We start from the raw sequence: 25,138 nt of genomic DNA on the forward strand, positions 1-25,138 counted from the left end.
CTTCCCACGAGCCGGGGCTGCCCCAGCCCTGGCCCAAGGCCTTCTCACCAGTGTGAGGAAGAGGGTTGACTGGGTGAAGTTGGGATTGGTCTGGAAGTCCCTGATGGGCTCTGTCTGCACGGACTCTTCCCAGCATTCTACCAGGAGCCGGGGTGAACGCACCTGCTTCATGTTCCGAAGGCCCCAGACCAGCATCTGCCAGAACAGAGAGGGAGGGTGGGGGGAGGGGCAGGCGGCCCCTCTGATGGGGTCCTGGCCTGGGAGCAGTGGGGCCCCAGGGGGCCTGCAGGGCCAGGGCACGAGGCTGGGTGAAGGCAGAGTCCGAAGGCCCACCCAGTCCTCCTGTCCTGTGAGGGGTGAGTCCTCCAGGCCTGGACGCTGTCATCGCTCCTCCACAAGGGAGGTGCCCATTAGGTATTGCCCTTCCTCCCCCGCTGCCCATCTGGCCTCTAATCATCTCTCTCAGGGGTTACCTCCCGCTGCCGGCTGCCTCCCAGGCCCGCAGCAGCTGGAGTGCCCCGGGGTTCTTGGGCACCTCGGTGCCGTCCAGCTCGTGGCTGACCTGGATCCCACAGAACTCCATGGCCAGTCAGCGAGCCAGCACCCTGGGGTCTCACTCTCAACGGACAAACACTGGGTACCCCAGGAGCTGTCCACACCCTACTCATTGGGCCGCCTCAGGGCCAGAGTGGAAACCAGCCAGGTGGTCTGATCTTGGCTCCAGTGAGGGGAGGACCTGACCATCTTCCGCTCTTTGCCGCAGGGCGCGTAGGTTCTGACCTGGGCGCCTCCATGCTACTTTCAGAAGAGGTGAGAAACATCCTGGCATTTGGAGTCAGGCAGGGCCGGGCCTAAACCCTGGCGCTGCCACTGAGCCCCTGTGTCACTGTGCGTGGATGTGTTGTCTCTCAGAGCCTGAATTTCCGTCTCTGGAAGGTCGTCCCTACTTTTTGCACAGGGGCCTCATGAGGCTTACATCTGTAGGTAATGGTTGCTAAAGCCCTTTGTCTACGACCCACTGCAGAGGTTTGCATGAAAATACTTTTAAATGTTCTATCAGAACTTCATTTCTCTCCTGTCTCCCTCCATCTCTCACATGGTATCTTCTCGGGGTCCAAGCTTTGGAGCAGGTAGGCAGAAGGCCCAAGAGGGTCAGCAGAGAGCGCACCGTGGTGCTCGGCTGCTCTGGGGGTGGCTTGCGCCCTGCCCACCCGCCCTGCTCCACGTGTCGTCACCTCAATAGCCATTTTCCTTAGCGTGGGCTGGATGCTCTTGGGGAGGATGTAGATCCCACTCTTCCAGGGAACACTTAAGAGTGGCAGCTGCTGTCTGAGGCTCTGAAGGGGTGAGGTTGGAGAGCAGGGAGCCTGAGGCCCTGTTGCGCTGGTCCTACTGTCCCCCGCCCCGCCACACACGCAAGCAGGACCCTAAGAGGCTCAACTGCGGCGGCCCCGGAGCCCTGTGGGCAGAAGCTGGCAGGGGAGTTAGGGAGAGGTTGGGCAGGCCGGCACCTCCCAGCCCAGTGTTCTGGTTCCCAGGCCCCAGGACTTTGCTGAGGGGCTGCGGTTGGGGGCCGCTGGCTGTGGGGACATGTGGCAGGGGAGTGGGGCAGGGTGAGGGCGCTGGGCACCACACTCCCAGCCGGGCCCTCTCTCCCAGCACCTCAGTCTCGAGGATCAGCTCACAGGACGCCAAGATCTCGCCCTCTTCCTCCTCCAACCCTTTTACAAGGGGGTGCCACCTCATGGGGGGCAGGATCCGTTTTCGGACATCCAGCCAGACCACCGGTGACCACATGCTCCATCCCCACAAGCTCTCATTGCCCTGGAGGGAAGGGGAAGTTCACAAAACATGGAGGCCAGGCTGGCGGGGTCTGGCTCCTCCTGGGATTCTGACAACTCTAGGATCAATGCGATGTGCTCTGCGAATCAGGTCCCGCTGGAGCACTTTCCGAATATTCTCCTCTAAAATAAAAGCTCCTGGGTTCCCTGGTGGCGCAGTGGTTGAGAGTCCGCCTGCCGATGCAGGGGACACGGGTTCGTGCCCCGGTCCGGGAAGATCCCACATGCCGTGGAGCGGCTGGGCCCGTGAGCCATGGCCGCTGAGCCTGCGCATCCGGAGCCTGTGCTCCGCAACGGGAGAGGCCACAACGGGAGAGGCCACAACAGTGAGAGGCCCATGTACCGCAAAAAAATCAAATAAAATAAAAGCTCCTCACGGAATTCCCTGGCGGTTCGGTGGTTAGGACTCTGTGCTTCCACTGCAGTGGGCACAGGTTCAATCCCTGGTCTGGGAACTAAGATCCGGCATGCCGCATGGCACGGCCAAAAAAATACATTAAAAACTTCTCAGAGCTCTGCCCAGCCCAGCCCACCTTACCTGGGGGTCCCGCTGCCACAGTTCCAACACCACGAATGGTGGGCTCTCTTTGGTGTCCTGGGGGTTCTCGTACAGGAGGAGGTGCTGGAAGATGAGCGTCTGGGCCCACGTAGGGGCTGCAGAGCTCTTCAGGGTTTGGGTACACTGGCTGTGGTTCAAGAAGACCAACCGAATGAAGGGCGCTGTGGGTGGAAGGAGAGCTGTGCCTTTGAGCTGCCGAGTGAGGCTCTCCCCTCTTCTGGCTGCTGCCGCCACCGGACTGGGTACCCGGGGAGGCTCAGGCCAGACAGCCACAGCCACTCCAGCTCCCCAGAAGGCCACCTGAGAGTAAGCCACAGAGCACATGGGCTTATAGCTAGAGGCCCCTTATACCATCATGGTTGGGGCCTAGCCGTCACAGACGCGGAGGGCCCGGCGGCTCCTCTGGAGGGGTTCTGGGGACCAGGCTACACGTGGCTGCCCTCACAGCATCAGCAAGTGGCCTTGGCATCAAGGAACATCACACGACCCTCTCGACGAGGGTGCTGATGCCCAGTGGACACAGCTCCCAGCAGACATCCACTGCCCCGGCTCAGACCCTTGTCCAACAGTCTGGCTCCCAACAAACAGGGCCACTGCCAGCCCAAGGCAGGAGCACGTGACTCACCTGAAACCTCCCATGGGGCCTCCACACAGGGCTAGAAATTGCCACCCCTCCTCCCCACCCCTCATCTTCTGTCCAGCACAAGGAACAAGTGGTTCCCAAGCATGTCATCCTCTCTCTCGCCTTTGTGTCTCATCCTCCCTCTTCCTTGTCAAGGCCCAGCAAACTCCTCCTTCCTCTTCAAGGCTCAGCTAAGTGGCCTCCAGTGGGATGAAGCCTCCCTGTCTTGATTCCACAGTGTTGGGGACACACCACAAGAGCGGTCCCACCTTGTATTCCTTGTTCTTGTGTCTCTTCCCCAAACCAGGGCCATGAGCTGCTGGGGGCAGGGGTCTGCATGTGTGTCACCCCCTCCTCGCCACATCCTTTATACTGCTGGATGGCCACATGGAGGGGCTGGGGGAGAAGAGGTGCCCACGCCTACCCTGGAATGTCTGGATGTGGTTAGACATCAGGTTCCGGGCCTGGTAGATGTAGCAGAAGAGCTGGTAGTAGTGGGGCTCTGGGTAAGAGAGGAGCTGTGTCCGCCACCCGTCCCCGGGATCCCCACCCCATGCCCCCTGCTCCCTGCCCTCAGGTGCTGGGTGTCTCCGGGGCCACCCAAGCCGACTCTCAATTGAATGCTCACTGTTGAAGATGCAGTAGATGAAGGGCAGGTTGGGTGGCTGGGTGATCTCTGGGGGAGCCCTCCAGGAGCTCCTGATTCTGTCCAGTCTCCGTGTCGACGACACCACGTCCGCTTCCCTCTTAGCTTGCTGTTTCATATCTAGACTCTGTGCCCAGGACAGACTCCCTGAGGCTCATAGGTGCCTTTCCTGCCTCCCCCAGCCCAGGCCCAGGTCACCCTTCTCCCCATCCAAAGCCTGAGGATGTGGTTCCGGGGCCCAGGTCCCCCCACCTGCAGTGGTCAGTGCATCTGGCCACACGGGGCGTCTCCGTCTGCCTGGCGCACCAGGGGGCCCTGGCTCCGGAGGTGGGGTTGCAGGGAAGAGACACCTAGCCCACTGGGGCTTTACCAAGGATCCCTCCAGGAGGAATATGGATGCAATGCCCTTGACCTTGTTGGGGGCCAGCCTGCGGCGCCAGCGGCGGCGGCGGAACTGGCTCTGGGGCTGAGGGTTCAGGTGGAACTTGGAACCGAAGACGCCATACTCCCAGCCTTCCTCGTCCTCAGCCAGGCTGGGGTGGTGCTGCGGGGGGAGCAGAGTCACCCTCTCACCTGGCCAAGGGTGGGTCCCATCCATGGTCCCGCCAGGTCCCTGACCAGGCGGCGCCTCACCAGCTGCAGGAAGGACAGGGTCTCCTGCTCGTGGCTCAGCCTCCCGTGGTCCCGGTAGCGCACGCGCGCCCAGCGCCGGCGGCGGCAGGAGTAGTAGGTCTTCTCCACCGAGTTCCAGACCTGGGGCAGCCCCGAGGGCGGGATGCCCACTCCGTACTCCCAGCCTGAGGGACCAGGATACAGCCCGTGGGTGCCCAGGGGCCCACAGGCTCGGGGGCTCGGACAGGCCTGAGAGATAAGCCCTGGAAGGGCAGGCCGAGGGGGCAGTGCTGTCCCTCACGTCCAGGTCTCTCCGGCCACAAAGGAAGGTGTGGTCACACTGCATCACCCGGTGGCCTGGGCTCAACTGCCCATCTTACAGACAAGGAAGGTGAGGCTCACAGGCGTCCTGGGACCCGCACAAGGTCACACAGCCCGTAAGTAGCAGAGGCTGCATCTTGAGCCCAGGTCTTCCGACTCCCAGCCCACCGCCCCTTCCCTGGAGCCACCTGGGGTGAACCAGGCTCTGGACGCGACCCCAGTTCACGTGCTCGGGAGGCGCTTAGCACCTGCCCTGTCTCAAAGCTGGGGCCCACGTCTGTGGCAAGGGTGGAGGCCCTGCTCTCCGGAGACTGAGGCCCCCCAGGAACGCAGGCCTACCCCACCCGACAGCCTGGCTACTTTCAGTTCCAGGCCCTGCCGCCCTTAGCCGCTGCCCAGAGGACTGACCTTCACTGTCCACCGCGTGGTTCAGCTCCACAGCCCAGTTCTTCTTCACGTGCCAGCCTTGGGGACACTTCACATTCTCCCGGGCCTCCACGGGTTCTCCGTTCTGTGGGTGCACAGAGAGGGTGGGCCAAGGGCCGTGTTGCTCGCCTACTGCAGCCATCGTGGCCTCCAGCCTCCTGGGGCTCCTTAAATTTAAGTTCGTGAAAAATGAAACAAAATTCGGGAATGCCCCTGTGGTCTAGTGGTTAGGGCTCCGCGCTTCCACGGCTGGAGGCCCAGGTTCGATCCCTGGTTGGGGAACTAAGATCCCGCGTGCCGCGCGGTGCAGCCAGAAAAAAAGAAACAAAATTCAAAGTTCAGTTCCTTACTGAACTTTGAATTCTGGGTAAAAGCGCCACCTTCGAAAGGGGGAACGAAAGGTGCCCACTCTGTCGTCCTTCCAGTCCCATTTAGGGCACCTCTCCCCACCACCTTGGGATACAAACCCCATCAGCGCTCACCCAAGGTCACACCAGGGAGCAGGGCTCAGTTGGTGACGCCTGATCCAGTGCTCTTTCCACTCAGACACCCCAGCTTCCAAGGTGCCCCCCTGGTTGAATCGCTGGCCCCCCCGCGCCCCCTGCTCACCACGTCTGTGTTGGGGATGGCGGCAGGCCCCCAGGCCCCCGTGGCGTCTCGGCACTGGTTCTCGTACACCTCCTCCAGCACCTGGCTCTTGTTGATGTCTGTGTCCAGGAGGAGCCTGGGGGCAGTGAGACCCCAAGTTCCCAGCATATCTCCCTGAGCTTACAGGCCCCTGGGGTCCTCCTCTGTTGGCTGAGCACTGCCATACCTGGCAGCCCCACCTGCTCTGGGCAAGGCTGGGCAGCGGGGCCTGGCATGCAAGGTAGGGTGGCGGGCAGGTCCCCCTGTCCTATGCACCCCAGCCCCCGGAACCAGGCTGCAGTGGCTGTGTGCCCGCCTCTCTGGGCTGCTGCCTACTGGCCCTCCTGGGTAAGAAGCGGCGTCAGCTCCACTGCTGCCTGTCCAGGGGCTCACAGGCTCCGGGTCCCACATCCCACCCAGCCTTACCTCCGCTGAGGTTCCACTGTCCATGGCCCCTGCCAGTGCCATCCATGGGGCTCCTTGAAATCTTCCTTGGGGAGGGCCTTGTGCCCCATGACGTCCGAGAAGCTGGGGCAGTGCTGCAGCCACTGCTGTCCCCACTGGTCCTTATACTTGGCCTCGTTCTCGTACTGGGGAGGGGAGTCCATCAGTGCCTGCTGCCACGCCCAGCATGCCCAGCACTGGCCCTAGGCCCCCCACTCTGGGCTGTAAGCACCTCCCAGAAATGTGGTAGTCAGGCAGAGGGCCATGCGGCGCCTGCCCGGGGGCAGGAGCTGCGTTGTCGCTTGTAATGGGACGGCTCCGCCCCGCCGCCAGTCAGCACAGGCAGCTGCCACTCGTCAAGTGCTCACTGTGGCTGGGCCCATGCCAAGGGCGTTACATGAACTAACCCCTTTCAGCCGCACACTCCCATTTCACAGTTGAGGAGACTGAGGCTCAAAGGTCACCGCTACCCCAGGCGGCTCAGCTCTCGAGGAGTGGAGTGGGGTGGATGCCTGTGTTAGAGCCTGGTGGTGCCTGGGATGTGACCTGTCCACCCCGTGTCACTGCCGACCCTGGGGAACCTGGTCCTGCTCCACCACTGCCCTGTCTTTGCTGCCTCTGGACCTTTCTTCCACATTCCCCTTCTGGGCACGCACTCATCCTAAATCCCTCTCTGTCTCAGCACCTCAAGTTCTACAATCTATCCACAACATGCAACTTAGGAACCATGAAAATGTTTTGACAAAGTAAGTTAAAAAGCCCGAAACTCAAAACTTATTTCTCTTCTGTTCTCAGGACCTTCTCCTGAGCCATGTCCTCCCCTCCTCTGATTACAGAGCGGCCTCTGGCCGGCTGCTCACACACCTCCTGGGTTTACGGTTCTAAGGGAACATGCCTCATTTCCGGCCCCTCTGACTGTCCCAGGCCTCCGCCTCCCCGGGACCACCAGGCTGGCCTGCAGGACCCAGCCGGGGTCGGCAGGGGTCCCGGGCTGTCACGCTGATGATGGACGAGACCCCCTGCAAGCAGTCGGAGCCTGGCTCACCTCACACACCCTGAACGAATTGGGAGAAACTCCCCATAAACCTCCGTCTGGGTGAGAGTGACCAGCCCCAGGGGACCATTGAGCTGCGCTCCTGTCACCGCAGCCTACGGCTTGTCAACAGGGGACCTCTTTAGTTTCTGCCACCTCTCTCGAGCCCCTTTCACGGTTCTCAGATTCTGCCAGTGATGTTCATCTCCACCTTCGGAGCTGGGCTGTTGCCGGGTCACCCTCCCGCCGGCCCCACCCGGGGCCCCGCTCACCGTCTCCGCGGACACGACCACTTCGCCCTGGCGGAGCAGCTGCAGGTCCTTGCTGTCGGTCACGTTGCCGAGCCACATGCAGACCCGGAGCTGGGCCGGGAGCGTGTCCTTCTTTCCTTCACCCTCTGGGTACTGAGCCGGAGGTAGGTCAGCAACCACGGGGGTGCAGGCCCCCAGGGGCAGGGGTGCGGGTGAGGGGGGGCACACACACCTGCCCCTTCACCCTGGGCCCTGGGAGCAGGGGCCTCACACTGAGCTGGGTGATGGCCATAACAGAGGCCGGTACGGGTGCCGCTGGGGAACCTGGGAATGCTCCAGGGAGGACTGGTGCTGATGGGGCCATTGACAACGATGCTTGCTATGCGCCAGGCAACGAGCTAAGTGCTCTGATCCTCACACACCACCACAAGGCGGGCATCATTATCGCCAGGCCCATTTCACAGAGGAGCAGGCTGAGGCCAGACACGCTCAGGAGTTGGCTCCGGCTCACACAAGCCAGTGAGTGGTAGAGCCAGGATTCAAGTCTCAGTGATTCTTGCAGGATGAGAAGGACTCAGGTGGGCCCTTCCACCATGGCGGAAAGGGCAGTGGGGAGCCAGGGACGTCTCCGAGACGGAGGCAGTGTCCCCCACCTGCCTCCCAGGGCTGTCTTCAGGGCAGGGGACTTGTGGTCAGTCAGCCTTATTTATGGATTGTGTCTGATATGAGGGGCTGGCAACCAAACCTTATAGGTATTAAATATGTAGCTAGCAGCCAGTCGTGGTCCAGGAGAGACAGGACAGGGACAGGACCAAGTGAAGCATCAGATGATGGAGGGGACAAATTGGAGGAATAGTCATGGGTGGCGTGGACTTGGTGTCGGCCACATGCTGATGGTCCCAGGCCCCCGCCTTCCTCTGGAGAACTGTTTAAACCCCATTTCACCTGGTAAAGGGCCTGACAGAGAGGAAGCGGGCATGCCCTTGGGAGGCTCATGGGGGCTGCCCGGGGTGGGGGGGTTCAGGGCTTCTCCCTTGGGACGTCCTAGGCCCTCTCCTCCCCTGAGGACCCCTGGCCTCCCCACCTGCAGGAAGAGGGTCTGTGTCTTCCCACAGAACCTGCCGGAGTGCCGGGCCCCGGTCGGGGAGAACAGGATGGTGTGGGCGGGCACCTGTGCATAGGCCACTCGCTGCTCCCGGGACATCAGCCAGATCATCACGTCCGGGAGGTTTGTCTGGGGCTGCCGGGCGGGACAGCGTCAGGCCGACGTGGCCGGCTCCACGGCCCGCTCCCGGCCGGAGTGTCCAGCACCCACCTCGGGGAGCACGGCGTTGAGGCGGTACAGCCAGCCCTCCACAGTGGCCACCATGTCCCTGGGCTGGGCTTCCTTGGCCTTCCGGGCCAGCTCCTGCAGAAGGAGGCTGCGGAGCTGCCACCTCTTCTTGTCCAGGTCGGTTGCTTTGGGCTGATCAGTCATGCAGGGCAGTGGGCGCCTGTGGCCAGGACCGGGAGGGTGGGGGCTGAGTCTCTCTCCATGTCCCTTGCTCACCATCCCGCCCGGCCTCAGTGCCCTTCCTAGACCCAAGATCCTGCCCCGCGCCTGCTGGCCTGACCCGGGGAGCCCTGCCCACCCTCCTTAGGAAGCCCACTCACTGCGGTCCTGGCCCCTGGGTCCTCATCCTTCCCCTTCCCATCCTCCCAGCCCCTGCAGTGTGCCAGGCTCGTGCTCAGGACCTCCTCATGGACAGAGGTGTGAGCTGTGAGACAGGGGCCAACCAAACCCGGGCGGGAGTGGGGAGGATCCATGTGGGCTGCCGGGCCAGGAGGAGCCTTACAATGGCTCTTCCAGAACAGGCAGGACCCCAAAGAGGGCCTTGTGGATAGAAGGAGCGGCAGGGGAAAAGGTACGGGCCGGGACTGTGCAGGGCTTGTCTGGACAACGGGGAGGCTGGTTTGGGAGGAGCCCCAGGCATGGGTGTGGGGGGAACAGTGATGGGTGGGGAGGTCAGGGCCATTTTGGGGGTCCCTGAATGGGAGAGAGGCAGCTCTGTGGTTTGGGGAGAGATCTGCGCAGATCTCATATTTCCTGTGGAGGCAGGGGTGCGGAAGGGTGGCGGTGAGGGCTGTTCTGTAGGGTCCTGTCTGCCCCCCAGACCCTGTGTGAGCCTGGTCTGGCTCAGCCCCTGCCCCGGGTGAGGTGCCCACCGCCCCTACTTGCAGTCCTCCATCAGCTCACTCAGCAGTTTCTCCCACTGGGGGAGCAGAGCCGGGTCCCTTGGATTCCTCATAGATTTCAGGGTGTCCAGATTGGCTTTCTGCCCAGCAGGAGAGAAGTGGCAAGTGAGCATGGGGCTCCCTCAGGACAGGCTGCAGGGCTGATTGGCCCAAGATGGTTTCAGCCAGGACTTGGGGATATTTGAGGGGTAACCTGGGGATGTCAGTCCGAAGCTGTCACACGCCCTTGCAAGGCTAGGATTCCCACCCACCCTCCCAATGGGTGGCGGGAAGGAGCCAGGACAGGGTGGGACGGTGAAGAGGTTACAGGGCCCTGACACTGGGCTCCCCTTCTATCGGTGCGAGAAAGTCATATCTGAGGCGGGGGCACCAGGTGGCTCTCCTGCCTAAAACTGCTCTGCGGCTTCCTTCCTTAACAGTCATGAAGACCTTTTGTGATCGGACCCTTCCCAGCTTCCCTGGCCTTATTTCCACCTCACCTCCAGGCCCCCACCACCCCCGAACTTCCTATCACCATGGCTCTGCCTGTCGTTCCCTTCTCTACCCCCAGCAAGACTCTGCTCCAATGTCATCTCCTTTTTGAACACCTCCTCTGACTCTCCTCTCTTCATCTCTCCCACCCCAATCTCTCTGCCCCCATGGTTCTCCTGCATCTCCACCGCAGCCTTACTGCACTGCGTACCGCCTATTTGCATATCCGACTTCCCCGCTGGCGAAGACTGTGTCTACCCATCGTTGTGTCTTCAGTGCCTGTGTCTGGTACGTCTGTCTCAATTGGTGTGGAGTGCATGAGAGAGCTGAGTGACCGGGTTCCTAAGACTGCGATTCATTTTCCCAAGTCTCCCATCAATGACCCGGGTCCTTCCCTGTACCGCCACCCCATCCCCCATCCCCACACCACTCACCAGGCGGTCCCGAGTGAACTGGAGGAGGTTGAGGCAGTTCATGCGGAAGCTGACGTCCTCCCAGTAGGAGGTCACGGCCACGACGGGCTTGGTGTTGTACCAGGGCACATAATGGTAGATGTTCCCTGAGACACAGAGACACGAGCAGGGGGTGGGGGCTGGAGGTCTGAGGGACAGTGTTCCCTCACTGTGTCCCCTCAGAGGACCTTTCTTGGGCTACTTCATTCCTCTAGGATCTGCTAAGCATCCTTACTAGACTCCTCCTACTGGAAGGTGGGCTGCAGGCCAGTCCAGGATGGACGCGCTTTGATGAGCACAGCCGGCTGGCCGGAGCATTCACTGTGCTCGGTGTCACACAGCCTTACGAGTCCCCAGTTTATAGGTGGGAAACCCCAGGCTAGTGATGGGAAGCAGTTTCCCTGTGGTGGCACAACCAGGTGGTATAAAGCAGGCATTCAGTTCCAGAGCCCGTGCCCCTAACTCAGGCAAGATGCCAAGGCCAGGGGCCTGCCCTGAGGTAGGGTCTTCCTTCTGGGTGGTGGGTAGGCACATGAGGAGTGGGTCCTGTGTTCGGGAACCCCAGGGTTTGGTTGGCGTAGGCAGACATCTGACATGAAGGGCCTGCCGTGCAGAGGAGGGGGGTAGAGGAGTAAGCATGGACACAGCCAGTGATGGGCTTGGCAGGCTGGGTCTCCTGGCCATGATCCTTATTGAAAAGAGCGGGGGACTTCCCTGGTGGTGCAGTGGTTAAGAATCCGCTTGCCAATGCAGGGGACATGGGTTCGAGCCCTGGCCCGGGAAGATCCCACATGCCGCGGAGCCCGTGCACCACAACTACTGAGCCTGTGCTCTAGAGCCCGTGCTCCGAAACAAGAGAAGCCACCGCAATGAGAAGCCCGCGCACCTCAACGAAGACCCATCGCAGCCCAAAAATAAAATAATAAATAAATTTATTTAAAAAAAGAAAAGAGGGGGGGAAAGCTAGGAGAAGCATAAAGGAATCTCTTTTTTTTTTTTGGCCGCACTGTGTGGCTTGCAGGATTTTTGTTCCCCGACCAGGGATCGAACCCGGTCCCATGAGAGTGAAAGCGCGGAGTCCTAACCACTGGACCACCAGGGAATTCCCAAGGGATTCTTTTTATGAGATGTATTGCTGGGTTGACATAAAAGCAAGAAATCCACAGAAAACAAAAATAAAGTAAAAGCAGAAAGTCTGTGAGGCAAGCGGAAGCAAAGCGGACTTTTGTCCTCTGAGTTTCTGGCAAATCTTGGAGAACCGGTTCTTTTTGACAACTGCCAGGGCCCAGGAGAGAGAGCCGAACACTGCCCGGGGTGGGCAATCTAACAGGACACCCCATGTGACATGGGTGGAATTGCATCCCCTGTAAAACTATGTTGAAGTCCCAATGCCTGCTACCTTTGCATGTGACCTTATTTGGAAATAGGGTCATTGCAGCTGTAATTAGGTAAAACGAGATCGTACTGGAGTAGGTTGGACCCTTAACCCATAAGGACTGGTGTCCTTATAAGCAGAGGAGAGGGACAGAGAGATGACAGGCCTGTAGAGACAAGAGACAGAGGCAGAACACCGTGTGGAGATGGAGGCAGAGAATGCAGTGAGTGATATATCTACAAGCCAAGGAGCACCGAAGATGGCAGGCAACACGTAGGAGCTGGGAGAGAGGCGTGGAAGAGATTCTTCCCCGGATCCATCAGAAGGAATCAACCCACCAACACCTTGATTTCAGACTTCTAGCCTCCAGAACTGTGAGAGAACTCATTCGTGTTATAAGCCGCCCAATTTGCAGTACATTCTGATGGCAGCCCGAGCAAACTAGTCTGCTATGCAGAGCTGGCACTGCAAACCCTAAACCCTCATTCAGTGAGAAAGAATCCACCACACGGAAGAAGACAGTAAGGAAACTCGCCCATCTCCAGCGTGGCTCCGGGTAGAGGGGCAGGAATTTTCCTGAAAATTTGTAACCACAAGTGGGGCCTCATGCAGGTTGCATTCTTCACTCATGCCACCTGCACGGTCCAGAGAAAACTTGACGCAGTCTCTGGTTGGCAGTGCCCCAGGTAACTAGAGGAGGCAAAGACAAATCCTCACTGGAGCATGAAATTTGGGTCAAGTCCCAAAGGATTCCCACAGATAAAGTTCCAAGAAAACGAGCAGCTAAGAAGCAATATACATACCCTCTACCCCAGCAATTCTGCTCCTACGTATACAACCAACAGAAAGGCATAGAACAGCATTATCAAAAGAAAAACGTTCACAGTAGCACTACTCACAACGGTCCAAAATCTCCTTCAGCAGTAGAAGGCATAAATAAATTACGGTATTTGCACAATGGAATACTATACAGCCATGAGAATAAACGAGCCACAACTACACCCAACAGCATCTACGTTTGTGAATGCATTTCACAAATAAAATGATGAGCAAAAGAAGCCAGGCACAAAACAATACATACTATATGATTTCTTTTATATAAAGTTAAAAACCAGACAAAACCAACTGGCAGTTAGGAGAGGGATAGCAGCCCTTGGCAGAGAGGGGCTGAGGGCTCAAGGGGCCTCTGGGATGTCGGGACTTGGTTTCGAGGTCTGAATGTTATGTGGGTATGTTTGCCTTGCGGTAATTCATTGAGCTGGACGCTTTGGTTTGTGTACTCCTCCATAGATGTGTTATACTTGAATCGAAAGTTTACTCAAGGGCTTCCCTGGTGGCGCAATGGTTGGGAGTCCGCCTGCCGATGCAGGGGACACGGGTTCGTGCCCCGGTCCGGGAAGATCCCACGTGCCGCGGAGCGGCTGGGCCCGTGAGCCATGGCCACTGAGCCTGCGCGTCCGGAGCCTGTGCTCCGCAACGGGAGAGGCCACAGCAGTGAGAGGCCCACGTACCGCAAAAAAAAAAAAAAAAAAAAAAAAGTTTACTCAAGAATTTAAGGAAATAGTGGGAGCAAAAAAGGCAACATACATAAAATACAGTGTGTCAAATGGTGGAAAATACTGTGGAGAAGGATGAAGTGAGGGAGAGGGAGAGGAATCTGCCAGAAGGTTTTAATAGAATGGTTGATTACCTAAGACCTCTCGTGAAAAATCTAGAAGAAATTATGCAGAATGCAGTCCAGAGAGATGAAAAACGTGGAAGAAAGATTTTTTTTAATGGTCCATATTAAATGGGCCAGATTTAATAGCTTGCTTTCTTTCTTTCTTTCCTGCGTTGTGTCTTCGTTGCTGCACACAGGCTTTCTCTAGCTGCGGTGAGCAGGGGCTACTCTTCGTTGTGGTGCGTGGGCTTCTCAGTGTGGTGGCTTCTCTTATTGTGGAGCATGGGCTCTAGGTGCATGGGCTTCAGTAGTTGTGGCACTAGGGCTCAGTAGTTGTGGCGCACGGGCTAAGTTGCTCCGTGGCATGATGGGATCTTCCTGGACCAGGGCTCGAACCTGTGTCTCCTGAGTTAGCAGGCGGATTCTTAACCACTGCGCCACCAGAGAAGTCCCAAAAGATTTTAAAATGTGCAGAACAGCACAAGAAGTTCCACAGAGGATAGAGTGAATTCGAGACAGAGCTAGGAAAGAAAAGGGGAAGAGGTAATCTTCAAAGAGAAAGTATTTTATAATTATCCAGAATCGTTGAAAAGACGCCAGTTTCAGACCCTGGCACTGAGTGAATCACTGGAATGATAAATAAGCAGGGATCCATGACTGGGGCTCTCAGATATGAGCGTGCCGATACGAGACAGCAATTTTCTTCTTCTACTCTTGGAGAGCATACAAAAGCAACAAGGAGAAGGAAAATAACTCCATTTTCAGCAAAACAAGGAGACAGATATAATCTGCAGGCTCAAAATACACATAAGGGCTGCCAAAAGCAACTGTGAGTGCCCTAGGAGCTGCAAGTATTGAAGGGTGGCAGAAGTCACCTGCGGGGAAGGAACAGCAAGACAGGCAGCGAGAGTCACGGCTTGATGGGAGCCGAGTGCAGAAAGTGCCGGCAAAAATCCACCCCCAGAACGAACCCAGGACTTGGACAAGGACATGTGAGCCAGCAAAACTCAGAAAACGAATAGAAAACAACCAAAAACATCACAGGAAGGAAGACCACATGAAAGGAAGCCCAAGGGACATTAGACTCTGCAGACAATCCAGTGAGAGGCACAGAAATAAGAAAAGCGACCAAAATAAGATGGAAATAAAGATCCAAAAAGGATCAGGGAGAAAATGACAGATATAGAAGAAAACCAAGGAGAATTATTAAGGTCATAAATGGAGACCCCAAAGTAGAAAACCTGAACAATGGAACAGAATATTTAAAAATATAATTTAAAAAAACTCACATGGGAAAAGGATAGTCCTTTTTACAAATGGTGCTTGAAAAATTGGATACCCATATGACAATTAATTCAAAATGAATCATAGAGCTAAATGTAAGAATTAAAACTAAAACATTTTAGAAGAAAGAATTGGAGAAAATCTTCATGATCCTGCGTTGGGCAAAGAGTTCTTAGGTATGACACGATAAAAGAAAAAAAAAAAAAATTGAACTTCAGCCAGTTGAAAATGTTTGCACTTCAAAAGACACCATTAAGGGCTTCCCTGGTGGCGCAGTGGTTGAGAGTCCGCCTGCCGATGCAGGGGACACGGGTTCGTGCCCCGGCGTGGGAAGATCCCACATGCCGCGGAGCGTCTGGGCCCGTGAGCCATGGCTGCCGAGCCTGCGCGTCCGGAGCCTGTGCTCCGCCAACGGGAGAGGCCACAACAGTGAGAGGCCCGTGTACCGCAAAAAAAAAAAAAAAAAAACAGGCAGACAAGGGGGATGCATGGAAAGCCCTCCATGGGTGATGAGAGGGTGAAGCTGACAAAGATGAAAGTGAGATAGTGTTCCTCTAGAGCAGTGGTTCTCAAACTTTAGCACGCATGCCAGTCACCTGGAGGGCTTGTTGAAACGCAGATTGCTGTTCTGTTTTCTGCTTCTGTAGGTGTGAGGTGAAGCCAAGAATATGCATTTCTATCAGTTGCCAGGTGACGTTGATGGGGCTGGCCTAGGGACTGCACTTCGAGAAACTTACAGTGCCCCATAGAAGTGTCCAATGAGTATACATTGGATGAAAGGATGGATGGGTGGTTCGTTGGATGACTGGGTTAGTGGATGGTGGTAGTTGAATGGATGAATGTGTGGATAAGTGGATTCAAGGATGGATGGAAAGTGGGCAGATGGTAGCCACATGGCTGGATGGGGGTGGTTCAGAGTAGCAGGAAAGAAGATGAGGTTGGGAAGCTGTGGTGTGGAATGTAGTGTAGAGAAGGACTTGAAGTCAAAACCTAGTTTCAGTTCTTGTCGTGGGTTCACCACCTACTAGCTAGCTGTGCAATGTTGGCAGGTAACTTCACCTCCCTGAAGCTCACTTTCCTCACGTCTAAATGTGGGTTAACAATGCCTATGAATGTACCGTGAGCTAATACCATTAAAAGGGCCAACACGGAGCCCGGCATGCACTGGCTGCTCTCTACTCTTTTGTTGGATCTGACTCTTACCATCATATATCACTTGGCTGTACTGTGTGGTGGAGACGAGAGGCTTGTAACTCAGGTCCGTCTTGTTTCCATAGTGACCAATGCTGACCTCGAATTGTATCGGGTCCTTAAAGTTGGGCATCATGGTACAGGAAAGGAAGATGACACACAGTCCATACTTCTGGCGGTTCTGGTGCTTCTAAAACAATAACCCACCACATCCCCAGTGCGTAAGCCAAGGGATGAACAAGGCTATAGAGACAGGCAGGGAGGCAAGCATGAGGTGCCCAGTTTCTTTCAAAAGCTACCTTTGCTTCTATTCAGGGTGACCTAGACCATCACTGAACCCCTGCCCCCTCTCAAAATCCTGCCTTGACTCCCACTCACCTGGCTGATCAAGGGAAGTTCCTCCCAGGACTTCCGTCACCTGGCCCCCTCCACCCAGCCGGCCCTGGTTCCTCCTCTTCCTGAAATCAGGCAGGAGCGTCTGCTCCCTGGTCAGGCTAGACTCTGAGTTGGGCCACCCCCACCCCTCTCCGTTTTGCCTAAATGCCCCCCATCGGATGAGACCGAGTGTGGGCAGGGGTGCGTGGTGGAGGATGCATACACACACACATCTGCTCTTGGCTTTTGTCAAACCCCGTCCTCCCACCGCGAGTCCGTCTGCTCAGGTCCTCTATCCATCATGTGAACCCCTCTCTCATTTCCACTGTCTACCTCTGCCCTACTTAAGCATTCTCCCAGTCTGCTCACTAGCTCAAGTCTCCCCCTCTTAAAAAATAACCCTCCTTCTCCCGTCTGAGCCACTATCTAGCTGTAACCTGATCTTATCTCCTTCAACTTTGCAGCCAAGTTTCTATGCATTTGCCTCTATGCACCGTCTGTAACTTCTCCCTCCCACCCACGGCAGCCTGGCTTCTCTCCTGACCCAAGGCTACTGGTGTCTTCCTAATAACCAGCGCACGCTTTTGGGTCCTCAGCCCTTCTCTCCTCCACATTCAGATCGCTGCTCGCTCCTTTCTGCACCTCTCCCCTCCGGAGGCTGCCTCAGTTCTCCGCTTTGCAGACTCCCCCTCCGTCTCTCTGCAGAGTCACCCTCCTCCTCCTCCAGTCTCATAGGCTGTGCTTCCTGATGGGCTCCAGCCTCAGCTCCCTTCTCCTTTCACTCCACCTACTCCCCAGGGCAATTCCTCCAGAACCTTGGATAGATCCTTGGATGTGTGTTGATGACACATCTGGCTGTCTAGCAGCCTTGGGGACTGGTCTTCGTGGGTGTCTCACAAGCACACGTCAAAGGTGGGACTCATCATCTCCCCCAGACCTGTTCCTCCTTTGGGGAGCCCATGTTGATATACGCCCCCCACCTTCCCACCTCGCCACCTGAGGCAGAAAATGGGAGTCAGCCTCACTTCTTAGTGTCCTGTCGGTCAGTGGCTCTGATCGTTGTTTCCAGAGGGTCTCTGGCACCTGCTCCCTCCTCTCCAGTTCTCCTCCCCTGTAACTGTGTCCCCATTCCTCCTAAGTGGGTGGCCCAATTTACTCCCTTCCAGTCTATTCCTGACTCTGTTCCTCCTGCCCCTTCCTGCCTCAGTGACCCTCCTTAGCCTTCAGGAAGAAATCCAGGCTCCTTAGAACATCATTTCTCCTTAAATAGGTTACACATCTCTTAAACTGAAGCCTTGTCTTTACTGGGTCCCCTAACCTCCTGGGATTGGCATGGCAGGAAGCCCCCGTAGGGGCTTAGCAAAGACTCAGGTGGATCGACCAAACATCCTCACACATCCAAAAAGCTCATTCCACTGCTGGCCAGGGCCTCTTGCAATGTCAGAAATGGGACCCACAGCAGACCAGGGGCAGGCAGAGGAGCTCCTTCTTCCTGTGGTTACCTCTACGCTGATCACATCTTGGGAGAGATCCTTCATCGTAGCATCTTGATGGGACTTGACGTGGGTGATTAACTCCAGGAAGACTCGACCTCGATAAGCTAAACCATCCTTAACAATGTTGGGAATAGTCTAGTGTGACAGGAAGGAAAACGGCGAGAAAAGGGATGAGAGAAAAAAAAAACAACAACCAGGAAAGTCTCCCCTGAAACCTCTGAAGGAAGGACAGGGTTGTCCTGTAACTTCCTACCTAGGGCTGACCACAGTCCCAGGGAGGAATTCCAGAAACTCCAGTCACGGCCATGCCTGGAAACCTCTGGGCCCTGAGCCATCTTCTACACCCTTAGGTCCACTCTTCGCCTTCATGCAGTTCTACCTGCTGGCCCACCTGAAGGGCCCTGTTCCTGGTAAACCCTTCATGCTTGGAGGGGACCGTGGTACCTATTGAATTATCCCAGCCTGGCCAATCAGGACAGGCCCCGCCTCCTCAGCAACAGTGATTGGTCAAAGGGGAGCACACATGACCTAGGAAGGCCAATTAGAATGCTTCCCTGGCCTTCCCTAGTAGAGGCTTCTATGGTCCTCTTCCCAGCAGGGAGGCAAGGCTGCAGTAGGAATGAATGAGGCCCAGGAAAGAGCAGGAGAGATGAGAGATGGAGTGAGCATGGGAGAGTCTCCTAATGGCATTGAGGTCCTGGTTTCTGCAGCTCTTCCTCACTCAGATTCCTTCCCAGCCCCATTCCCTTCTTTTGCCAATTGGCTTTCTGGCATTTACCACCAGTCTTGAATAACCCAGTGCTTTTCCACATTTACCTGTGCTGTTTCTTTTGTTGCCTATGACGTTCCACCTGCCGAAACTCTTACCTGAGGTCTCATCTCAACGTCCCTTCCTCAGTGACTGCCCAGAGCACTCCATCTGTTCCTTTCTTGGGCCACAGCACATGCCCCGTATTTATATGGCCATTTACGTACAGCCTTCGAGTCCTCTACTGGAGTGTGGTGGACAGAAACCAGGGCCTGGCCCTCCCCAGGCAGTCCCCAGGCCCCGGTGCCTTACACATGGTTGGTTTTACCTCCTCTGTTCCCTAGAGCTGACATGAGAAGCTTACAGCGTCTTCCTCCTTGATCCTGAAAGGGGCCTTTTTACCCCCACGGAGAGTCAGGAAGCTGGGCCCAAAGCAGGGGAGGAAGCCAGAGTACATGCCTGCAAGGGGAGAGGGTGAGAAGGTTCCCCAGGCCCGGGCGGGGGAGAGGTGCAGGAGGCGGGGCCGGGGGCTTGCTTGCCTTCTATTTCTGCTCCAGTGGACGAGATCTGGTTGAGGGACAGGCTGACCGTCCCGATCTCATCATGGCACTTGTTCCCGGGGCTGGAGAGAAACACACCCTGCAGGCTGAGCCCCTGGCCCAGCTCTGATTTCTTCCTCCCTGGCGTGTTTTCCAGTCTCCACCCAGTTGCTCACCAGTCCAAGACTCTGAACTTGATGTAGCTGGAGAGGCAGGGCAGCTGCAAGGGGCAAGCGAGAGGGGCAGTGGGTGCCTGCTCGGATGGCCTGGGCCTTGCTGAAACTGGGAGCAGGTGGAAAGTCCTGAGTCTGGGTCAAGGCCTGGCTCGGTTACCAGTGAGCCCAGTGGGACTGACCATGGGAGCTTATGGACCTTTGGCTGTGGGCCCCCCACTGCATCGGCCCTTTGCAAGGGCCTGGGAAAGGCCTTGGACTGTGTCCCATGATCATTTTGTATTCTTATTCTTAAAATGGCCCCTCATGATATAAGTTCCCTAGCGGACCTGGCTTCCCTGTGGCGCAGTGGTTAAGAATCCGCCTGCCAATGCAGGGGACATGGATTCGAGCCCTGGTCTGGGAAGATCCCATATGACGCAGAGCAACTAAGCCCGCGAGCCACAACTACTGAGCCCGCCTGCCACAACTACTGAAGCCTGTGTGCCTACAGCCGGTGCTCTGCAACAAGGGAAGCCATGAAAATGAGAAGTCCACGCACCTCAATGAAGACCCAACACAGTCAAAAATAAAAACAAATAAATAAATGTACAAAATTTATTTTATAAATTTTATAAACTAAATCGGGTCCTAGTGGTCCAGAGTCCGCCCTACTTTGGGCTGCATGATTGCAGTCCTCACACGGCCCTTCAGTCTGGAGGCGTGTTTACCAAGCCTCATGGGGAGGTTGTAGGCCTCGAATGTCTTCCTCACATTTAGCAGTTAACCTTTATTTATTTATTTTAATTTAATTTAATTTAATTTTTTTTTTGGCCATGCCCTGCAGCTTGTGGGATCTTAGTTCCCCGACCAGGGATTGAACCTGGGCCCTCAGCACTGAGAGGACAGAGTCCTAACCACTGGACCGCCAGGGAATTCCCTAGCACCTAACCTTTAAACAGCGGGACATCTATCTCCTCAGAGAGTAAATCATAATAGCTGGCACTCTGGGGAGGCTTCTGTCGTCCCCAGCATGTCCTGAATGGTCTACGTGGATCCCCTGAGAGACCCACCCCGCCCACAACCCCAGAAGCCAGGAGCTATGATCATTCCCATTTTCAGACAGGAGCACTGTGGCACAGAGAGGCTGAGTTCCTGAAGTTCTCATGTAACATGCGGAGCCCCTACCCACTCTGGCAAGGCCTGACTGTCCCTATTTACCGAGCGGGACTGAGGCCCAGAGAGGGACTTGCTTGAGATCGCACGGTAAGGGGTAGAATCAGGATTGGAACCCAAGCTTCTGAGTCTTGCCTCTGCTCTGCCCTCAGTTATAAAAACAAAAAATCCACGTATAAAACAGAGCTGTTGGGGGTGAGGCCTGAGTGGGCCCCAAATGCTCTCAGCTGGAGCCTCTCCTCTGCTCACAGCAGTTCCTGGGGTGTGGCCTGGGGTCCTCAGTTCTCCACTCCCCTCTCCTTTTCCCCTTGCCATGGAAGCCGAGGGTCGGGGGAGCGGGGAAAGAAAGGGCTTTCCAGCTGAGCATCTGGTTAGTAAGCTACGAGGAGATCACCCAGGTGAAGGAAGGACACTGGAAGTGGAGAGATGGGAGTCGTTGGGCATCCAGGTCTTCCAAAGTACCAAACCCTCCATATCTGAATTTATGGTGGAACCGTCTGTTCACCCACCCTTGGGAAGTCTCCTCCCCTTTCCCAGTTCCTTGTCTTGACTCCCCTCCTGTCCGGGAGCCCTTGAACTGCTAAGTGGCACAGACCATTTTCAGCAGCGCGCCCCCCGCAGCCTGCCTTGCTGGGGCCCTGACCAGCTGTTCTCAGATGCCACTGGCTGTGCAGTCATCCCGCCACTTCCGAGTGAGTTCACATCTGCCTGCTGCACTTCCAGAGGGCTAGTGACAATGAGGCCTGCACCCAGATCGCCCCAGCGCCGGAGACTGTGTCTTCAGGCAATGGGTGACGGTCCAGAGTGTGTTTGGACATCTTCAGACATTGGAAGCTCTCTTTCAAGGATGAAGGGGGGCCTGGCCCCCCTGACTGCACCTCCCCACTGTCTTCTGAGCCTGAAGGAAGCTGAACGTGAGCGAGGACATCCAAGGCCCTGAGCATCCACAGAGAAACTAAGGATTCCAGCCATGAGCTTCATCACAGCTAGAAAAGGTGGGAGGGAGCAAGGGTGGGGGGTGGACTGGGCCCCCTCTAAAATCTCTCCCTACTTTAAGAATCTATAAAGTCACCCAAGAAGGTGGGGATTATGAGGAATGGTTAAAAATGATGACTCATGGGGGCTTCCCTGGTGGCACAGTGGGTCAGAATCCGCCTGCCAATGCAGGGGACGTGGGTTTGATCCCTGGTCCGGGAAGATCCCACATGCCACGGAGCAGCTAAGCCTGTGCGCCATAACTACTGAGCCTGTGCTCTAGAGCCCGTGTGCCACAACCACTGAGCCCACGTGCCACAACTACTGAAGCCCGCGTGCCTAGAGCCCGTGCTCCACAACAAGAGAAGCCACCACAATGAGAAGCCTGCACACCACAATGAAGAGTAGCCTCTGCTCGCCGCAACTAGAGAAAGCCCGTGCGCAGCAACGAAGACCCAACGCAGCCAAAAGTAAATTTAAAAAAAAAAAAAAATGACTCACGAGGAGGCAGAAGATTCTATGAGAAGCAGGGAGGAGGGTCCACAGAAGGGTAGCTAATTTCACGTCACACAAATGTAAGGTAGGTATAAGGAAAGCAAAACACTCCCTGGGTAGCCAGACAGATGCCACACAAAGTTCTGTACACTCTCACTTATGGGAGTGCCCAAGTTCTCTCTCACACTGCATACCCTTATTTTACACACAGCTCTTAGAAGCCTGGCGTGGAGTCAAAAAGCAATCAAGGCTCTCCCAGGGCTTGGAGAAAACTGACATCCACACCGCTGATAGGTGACTGAGAAGGACTGAAAGGCTTTAGAAATCAGACTACAGAACCCCACAGAGAAGAGCATGTTGGGGCCATTTAATGTGGGAACAAACAGCCCCACACTACATGTAGCCAGCATGCAACTGTGTTCCTGTAGTGCCTCTAAGCCATCAATAAAGAGCTATAATTATATTCAGGGCGCATTGCCTAGAAGATAAGAAAATGCATAATACAATTTAGAATGAGTCTTGAAAGTGATTGCTTTTTTTTTTTTATGTAGGTGAAAGGGCACATTTAAGTTCTCTGGAAAGTTCAGTTGTAGGGTCCATTCTTTTTTTTTTGGCGGTACGCGGGCCTCTCACTGTTGTGGCCTCTCCCGTTGTGGAGCACAGGCTCCGGACACACAGGCTCAGTGGCCATGGCTTACGGGCCCAGCCGCTCCGCGGCACGTAGGATCTTCTCGGACCGGGGCACGAACCCGCGTCCCCTGCATCGGCAGGCAGACTCTCAACCACTGCGCCACCAGGGAAGCCGCATTTCTTTTTTTTTTTTAAACCTGGCCTCCTTGATCATTAGCTGAAATCATCTGGGTCATTTATTGGTTTCCCTTTTTTTTTTTTTTTGGCCTCACAGCACTTGGTTGTGGGATCTTAGTTCCCCGACCAGGGATCGAATCCAGGCCCTCAGCAGTGGGAGCGTAGAGTCCTAACCACTGGACTGCCAGGAAATTCCCCCCATTCATTTCAAGTGAGGTTCTCTGTAATATGTCTTGGGCTTCCTCATGCTCCCTATCAGGCAGAGTCCCCGCCCCCTCCCGCCGTGCTTCGTGGCCCCTACCTTCCATCCACACGCCCCCACAAACACCCAAACCCCCTTCTGTTTGTGGTGCAGGAGGAAGAGGGCGGGCGTGACGGCACAGCAATACCTGAATCTGGAAGGTCAGGATCTGGTTCCATATGGGGCTCTCGGTTTGCATCCGCACGTGTGTCTTGAGCTGGGAACATCCCAAAGCAGTGTCAGTGCCAGCCTGTCCCCTCCTCCCTCCACTGGCCTCACCTCCCAGCCCTTCCGGTCCAGCCCACAGGTGAACCTGTCTGCAGCACAGGGCTGGTCATGGGAATCCCTGGTCCAAAGACACTTTGACAACTTCTCATGCGCTACAACTCTGTTCCTTTGAGTAGCTACCTAGATCCAGACTCCTTCATATTTTCCCTTAAATCAGCTTTCAATTAACTTTTAAATAGATACAGGGTTACTAACTTTATTATATCAGTGCAAACACATAGATTTTGTTAGATAAACTCTAAGATCCCAATAAAAAGTCAGCAATAACCATGCTGATGGTATCCCCCTTTCTAAAACATCACTTGACTTCATTTTTAAACCTAGCCTTACTCTAAGCAACCGTGTCAGTGAAACCAAGGGTTAGTTGAACTGCTTAAACTTTTTCATACACTCTAAGAAAAACACAGAAATACTAAAATTTTTGAAAAAATGTGTGCCTCTACCACCCAACAGTATCTCACCTACTTCCAGGGTTCCTAAACCACTCATTGGGAAATAAATACTCAGTGTAGTGGCTTCAAACTATGTCCACACCTCCCTTTGATACTCTCCCCTTCAAAAGGCGGACACTAACCTCCCTCCCCTCACGTATGGGCTGGATTTAATGACTTCTTCTAATAGGTAGAATATGGTGGAAATGATGGTTGATGAATTCTGAAACATATCTAACCCAGCATTCCCCAGATTTGAACATGCGATCTTTTTTTTGCACATAACATCCATCAACACCCTTTGGAAAATGCTACCATATGTTCATAGAGGTTCATGGAATGTCAGCAACTCTCTTGCCCAGAACCTTCAACTTCTAGATGAAGAAACTGAGGTCCAAAGCGGACAGTGACAGTTTCAATGTTGTGCATTTGCGGGCATGTTGTTTCATCCACTTGTCCACTCATCCGTGCATTTGGGTGTTTGGTTTTCGGTGGGCATCTTCTCTATGCAGGGCACTGGACACAGCTCTGGGATACAGGCTGACTAAGCCATGGCCTCCACCTTCACAGAGGCCCGGGTCCAGTGGGATCATATCACCCATAAATGGAAGAACTGGGATACAACACCTGGGGTCCTGGCCACTTTTCCTCCACACCATTTTTTTTTAGGTGCCAATTTCTCTAAGTCTCAGACCATTTTTACACTTACCTTTTCCCCAATTAGTTCCACCTCCAACATAGGACTCACTGAGTGGTGTTTCTCTAAGAGCAAAGAAGTTAAAAGATTTCTGAGATAGCAGCATTTTTTTTTTTTCAGGAGAAGGAAATGGAGAAGTGACAGAACAACTTAAAACCCTCCCCCTAATTTGGTTTGGTGCCGCCTGGGCAGACACCTCCCATTTCCACCCTGTCTCCACGTGCTGTTGTGTGTCTTGGCACACAACAGCAGCGGGGCTGGGGCCTGGCATAGGGAACCTTGAGTCTGCATCTGGGCATCAAAGACAGGGCAGGGGCACATGGCCCATTTTAAAGGGACCTTCATAAAACCATTCTTGGCAGATTTCAGTCTCCCTCTCTCCCCCACCCCAAATCGTGGTGTCAAGACGGAACTGGGGAGCCCCAGGAGAAACCAGAGTGCCACCGGCTAGGGAACCTCAGGGTCAGCCCCTCCCCCGCCCTGACTGACTGAGGTGGAGATCCTCGGCGCAGTAGATGAAGAACTGTAAGTAGGCCACATTGATGGGCACCACCGATGACTTGAAGATCTGAATGTCAGTGTCCTCAGCCCTGTAGGTCAGCTTTTGATCTACCTGGAGAGACCAGAGAGCTAATGGGGTCAGAGTCTTAGGGAGGTCACGGCCAGCA

General features: G+C 55.4%; 1 protein-coding gene across 1 annotated transcript in view; it reads right to left on the minus strand.

The window, feature by feature from the left end:
• The window catches only part of FER1L5 (fer-1 like family member 5), a 48,355-nt gene that overhangs the window by 7,788 nt on the left and 15,429 nt on the right, over positions 1-25,138 (minus strand). The window contains exons 12-35 of the mRNA XM_060170035.1: positions 24,960-25,083; positions 24,483-24,535; positions 23,203-23,271; positions 19,385-19,428; positions 19,209-19,291; positions 19,034-19,128; positions 17,928-18,056; positions 16,063-16,240; positions 10,523-10,647; positions 9,597-9,697; positions 8,698-8,875; positions 8,467-8,622; positions 7,404-7,535; positions 6,081-6,244; positions 5,637-5,751; positions 5,010-5,112; positions 4,287-4,465; positions 4,039-4,191; positions 3,651-3,795; positions 3,447-3,524; positions 2,380-2,561; positions 1,648-1,824; positions 1,236-1,325; positions 49-195 (exon numbers count right to left, since the gene is read on the minus strand). Of these exons, the coding sequence (XP_060026018.1) occupies positions 49-195; positions 1,236-1,325; positions 1,648-1,824; positions 2,380-2,561; positions 3,447-3,524; positions 3,651-3,795; positions 4,039-4,191; positions 4,287-4,465; positions 5,010-5,112; positions 5,637-5,751; positions 6,081-6,244; positions 7,404-7,535; positions 8,467-8,622; positions 8,698-8,875; positions 9,597-9,697; positions 10,523-10,647; positions 16,063-16,240; positions 17,928-18,056; positions 19,034-19,128; positions 19,209-19,291; positions 19,385-19,428; positions 23,203-23,271; positions 24,483-24,535; positions 24,960-25,083 (3,000 nt within the window). The remainder of the gene's footprint in view (positions 1-48; positions 196-1,235; positions 1,326-1,647; positions 1,825-2,379; positions 2,562-3,446; positions 3,525-3,650; positions 3,796-4,038; positions 4,192-4,286; positions 4,466-5,009; positions 5,113-5,636; positions 5,752-6,080; positions 6,245-7,403; positions 7,536-8,466; positions 8,623-8,697; positions 8,876-9,596; positions 9,698-10,522; positions 10,648-16,062; positions 16,241-17,927; positions 18,057-19,033; positions 19,129-19,208; positions 19,292-19,384; positions 19,429-23,202; positions 23,272-24,482; positions 24,536-24,959; positions 25,084-25,138) is intronic.

Source organism: Lagenorhynchus albirostris, chromosome 13 (assembly GCF_949774975.1).
Source record: "Lagenorhynchus albirostris chromosome 13, mLagAlb1.1, whole genome shotgun sequence".
NCBI lineage: Eukaryota > Metazoa > Chordata > Mammalia > Artiodactyla > Delphinidae > Lagenorhynchus > Lagenorhynchus albirostris.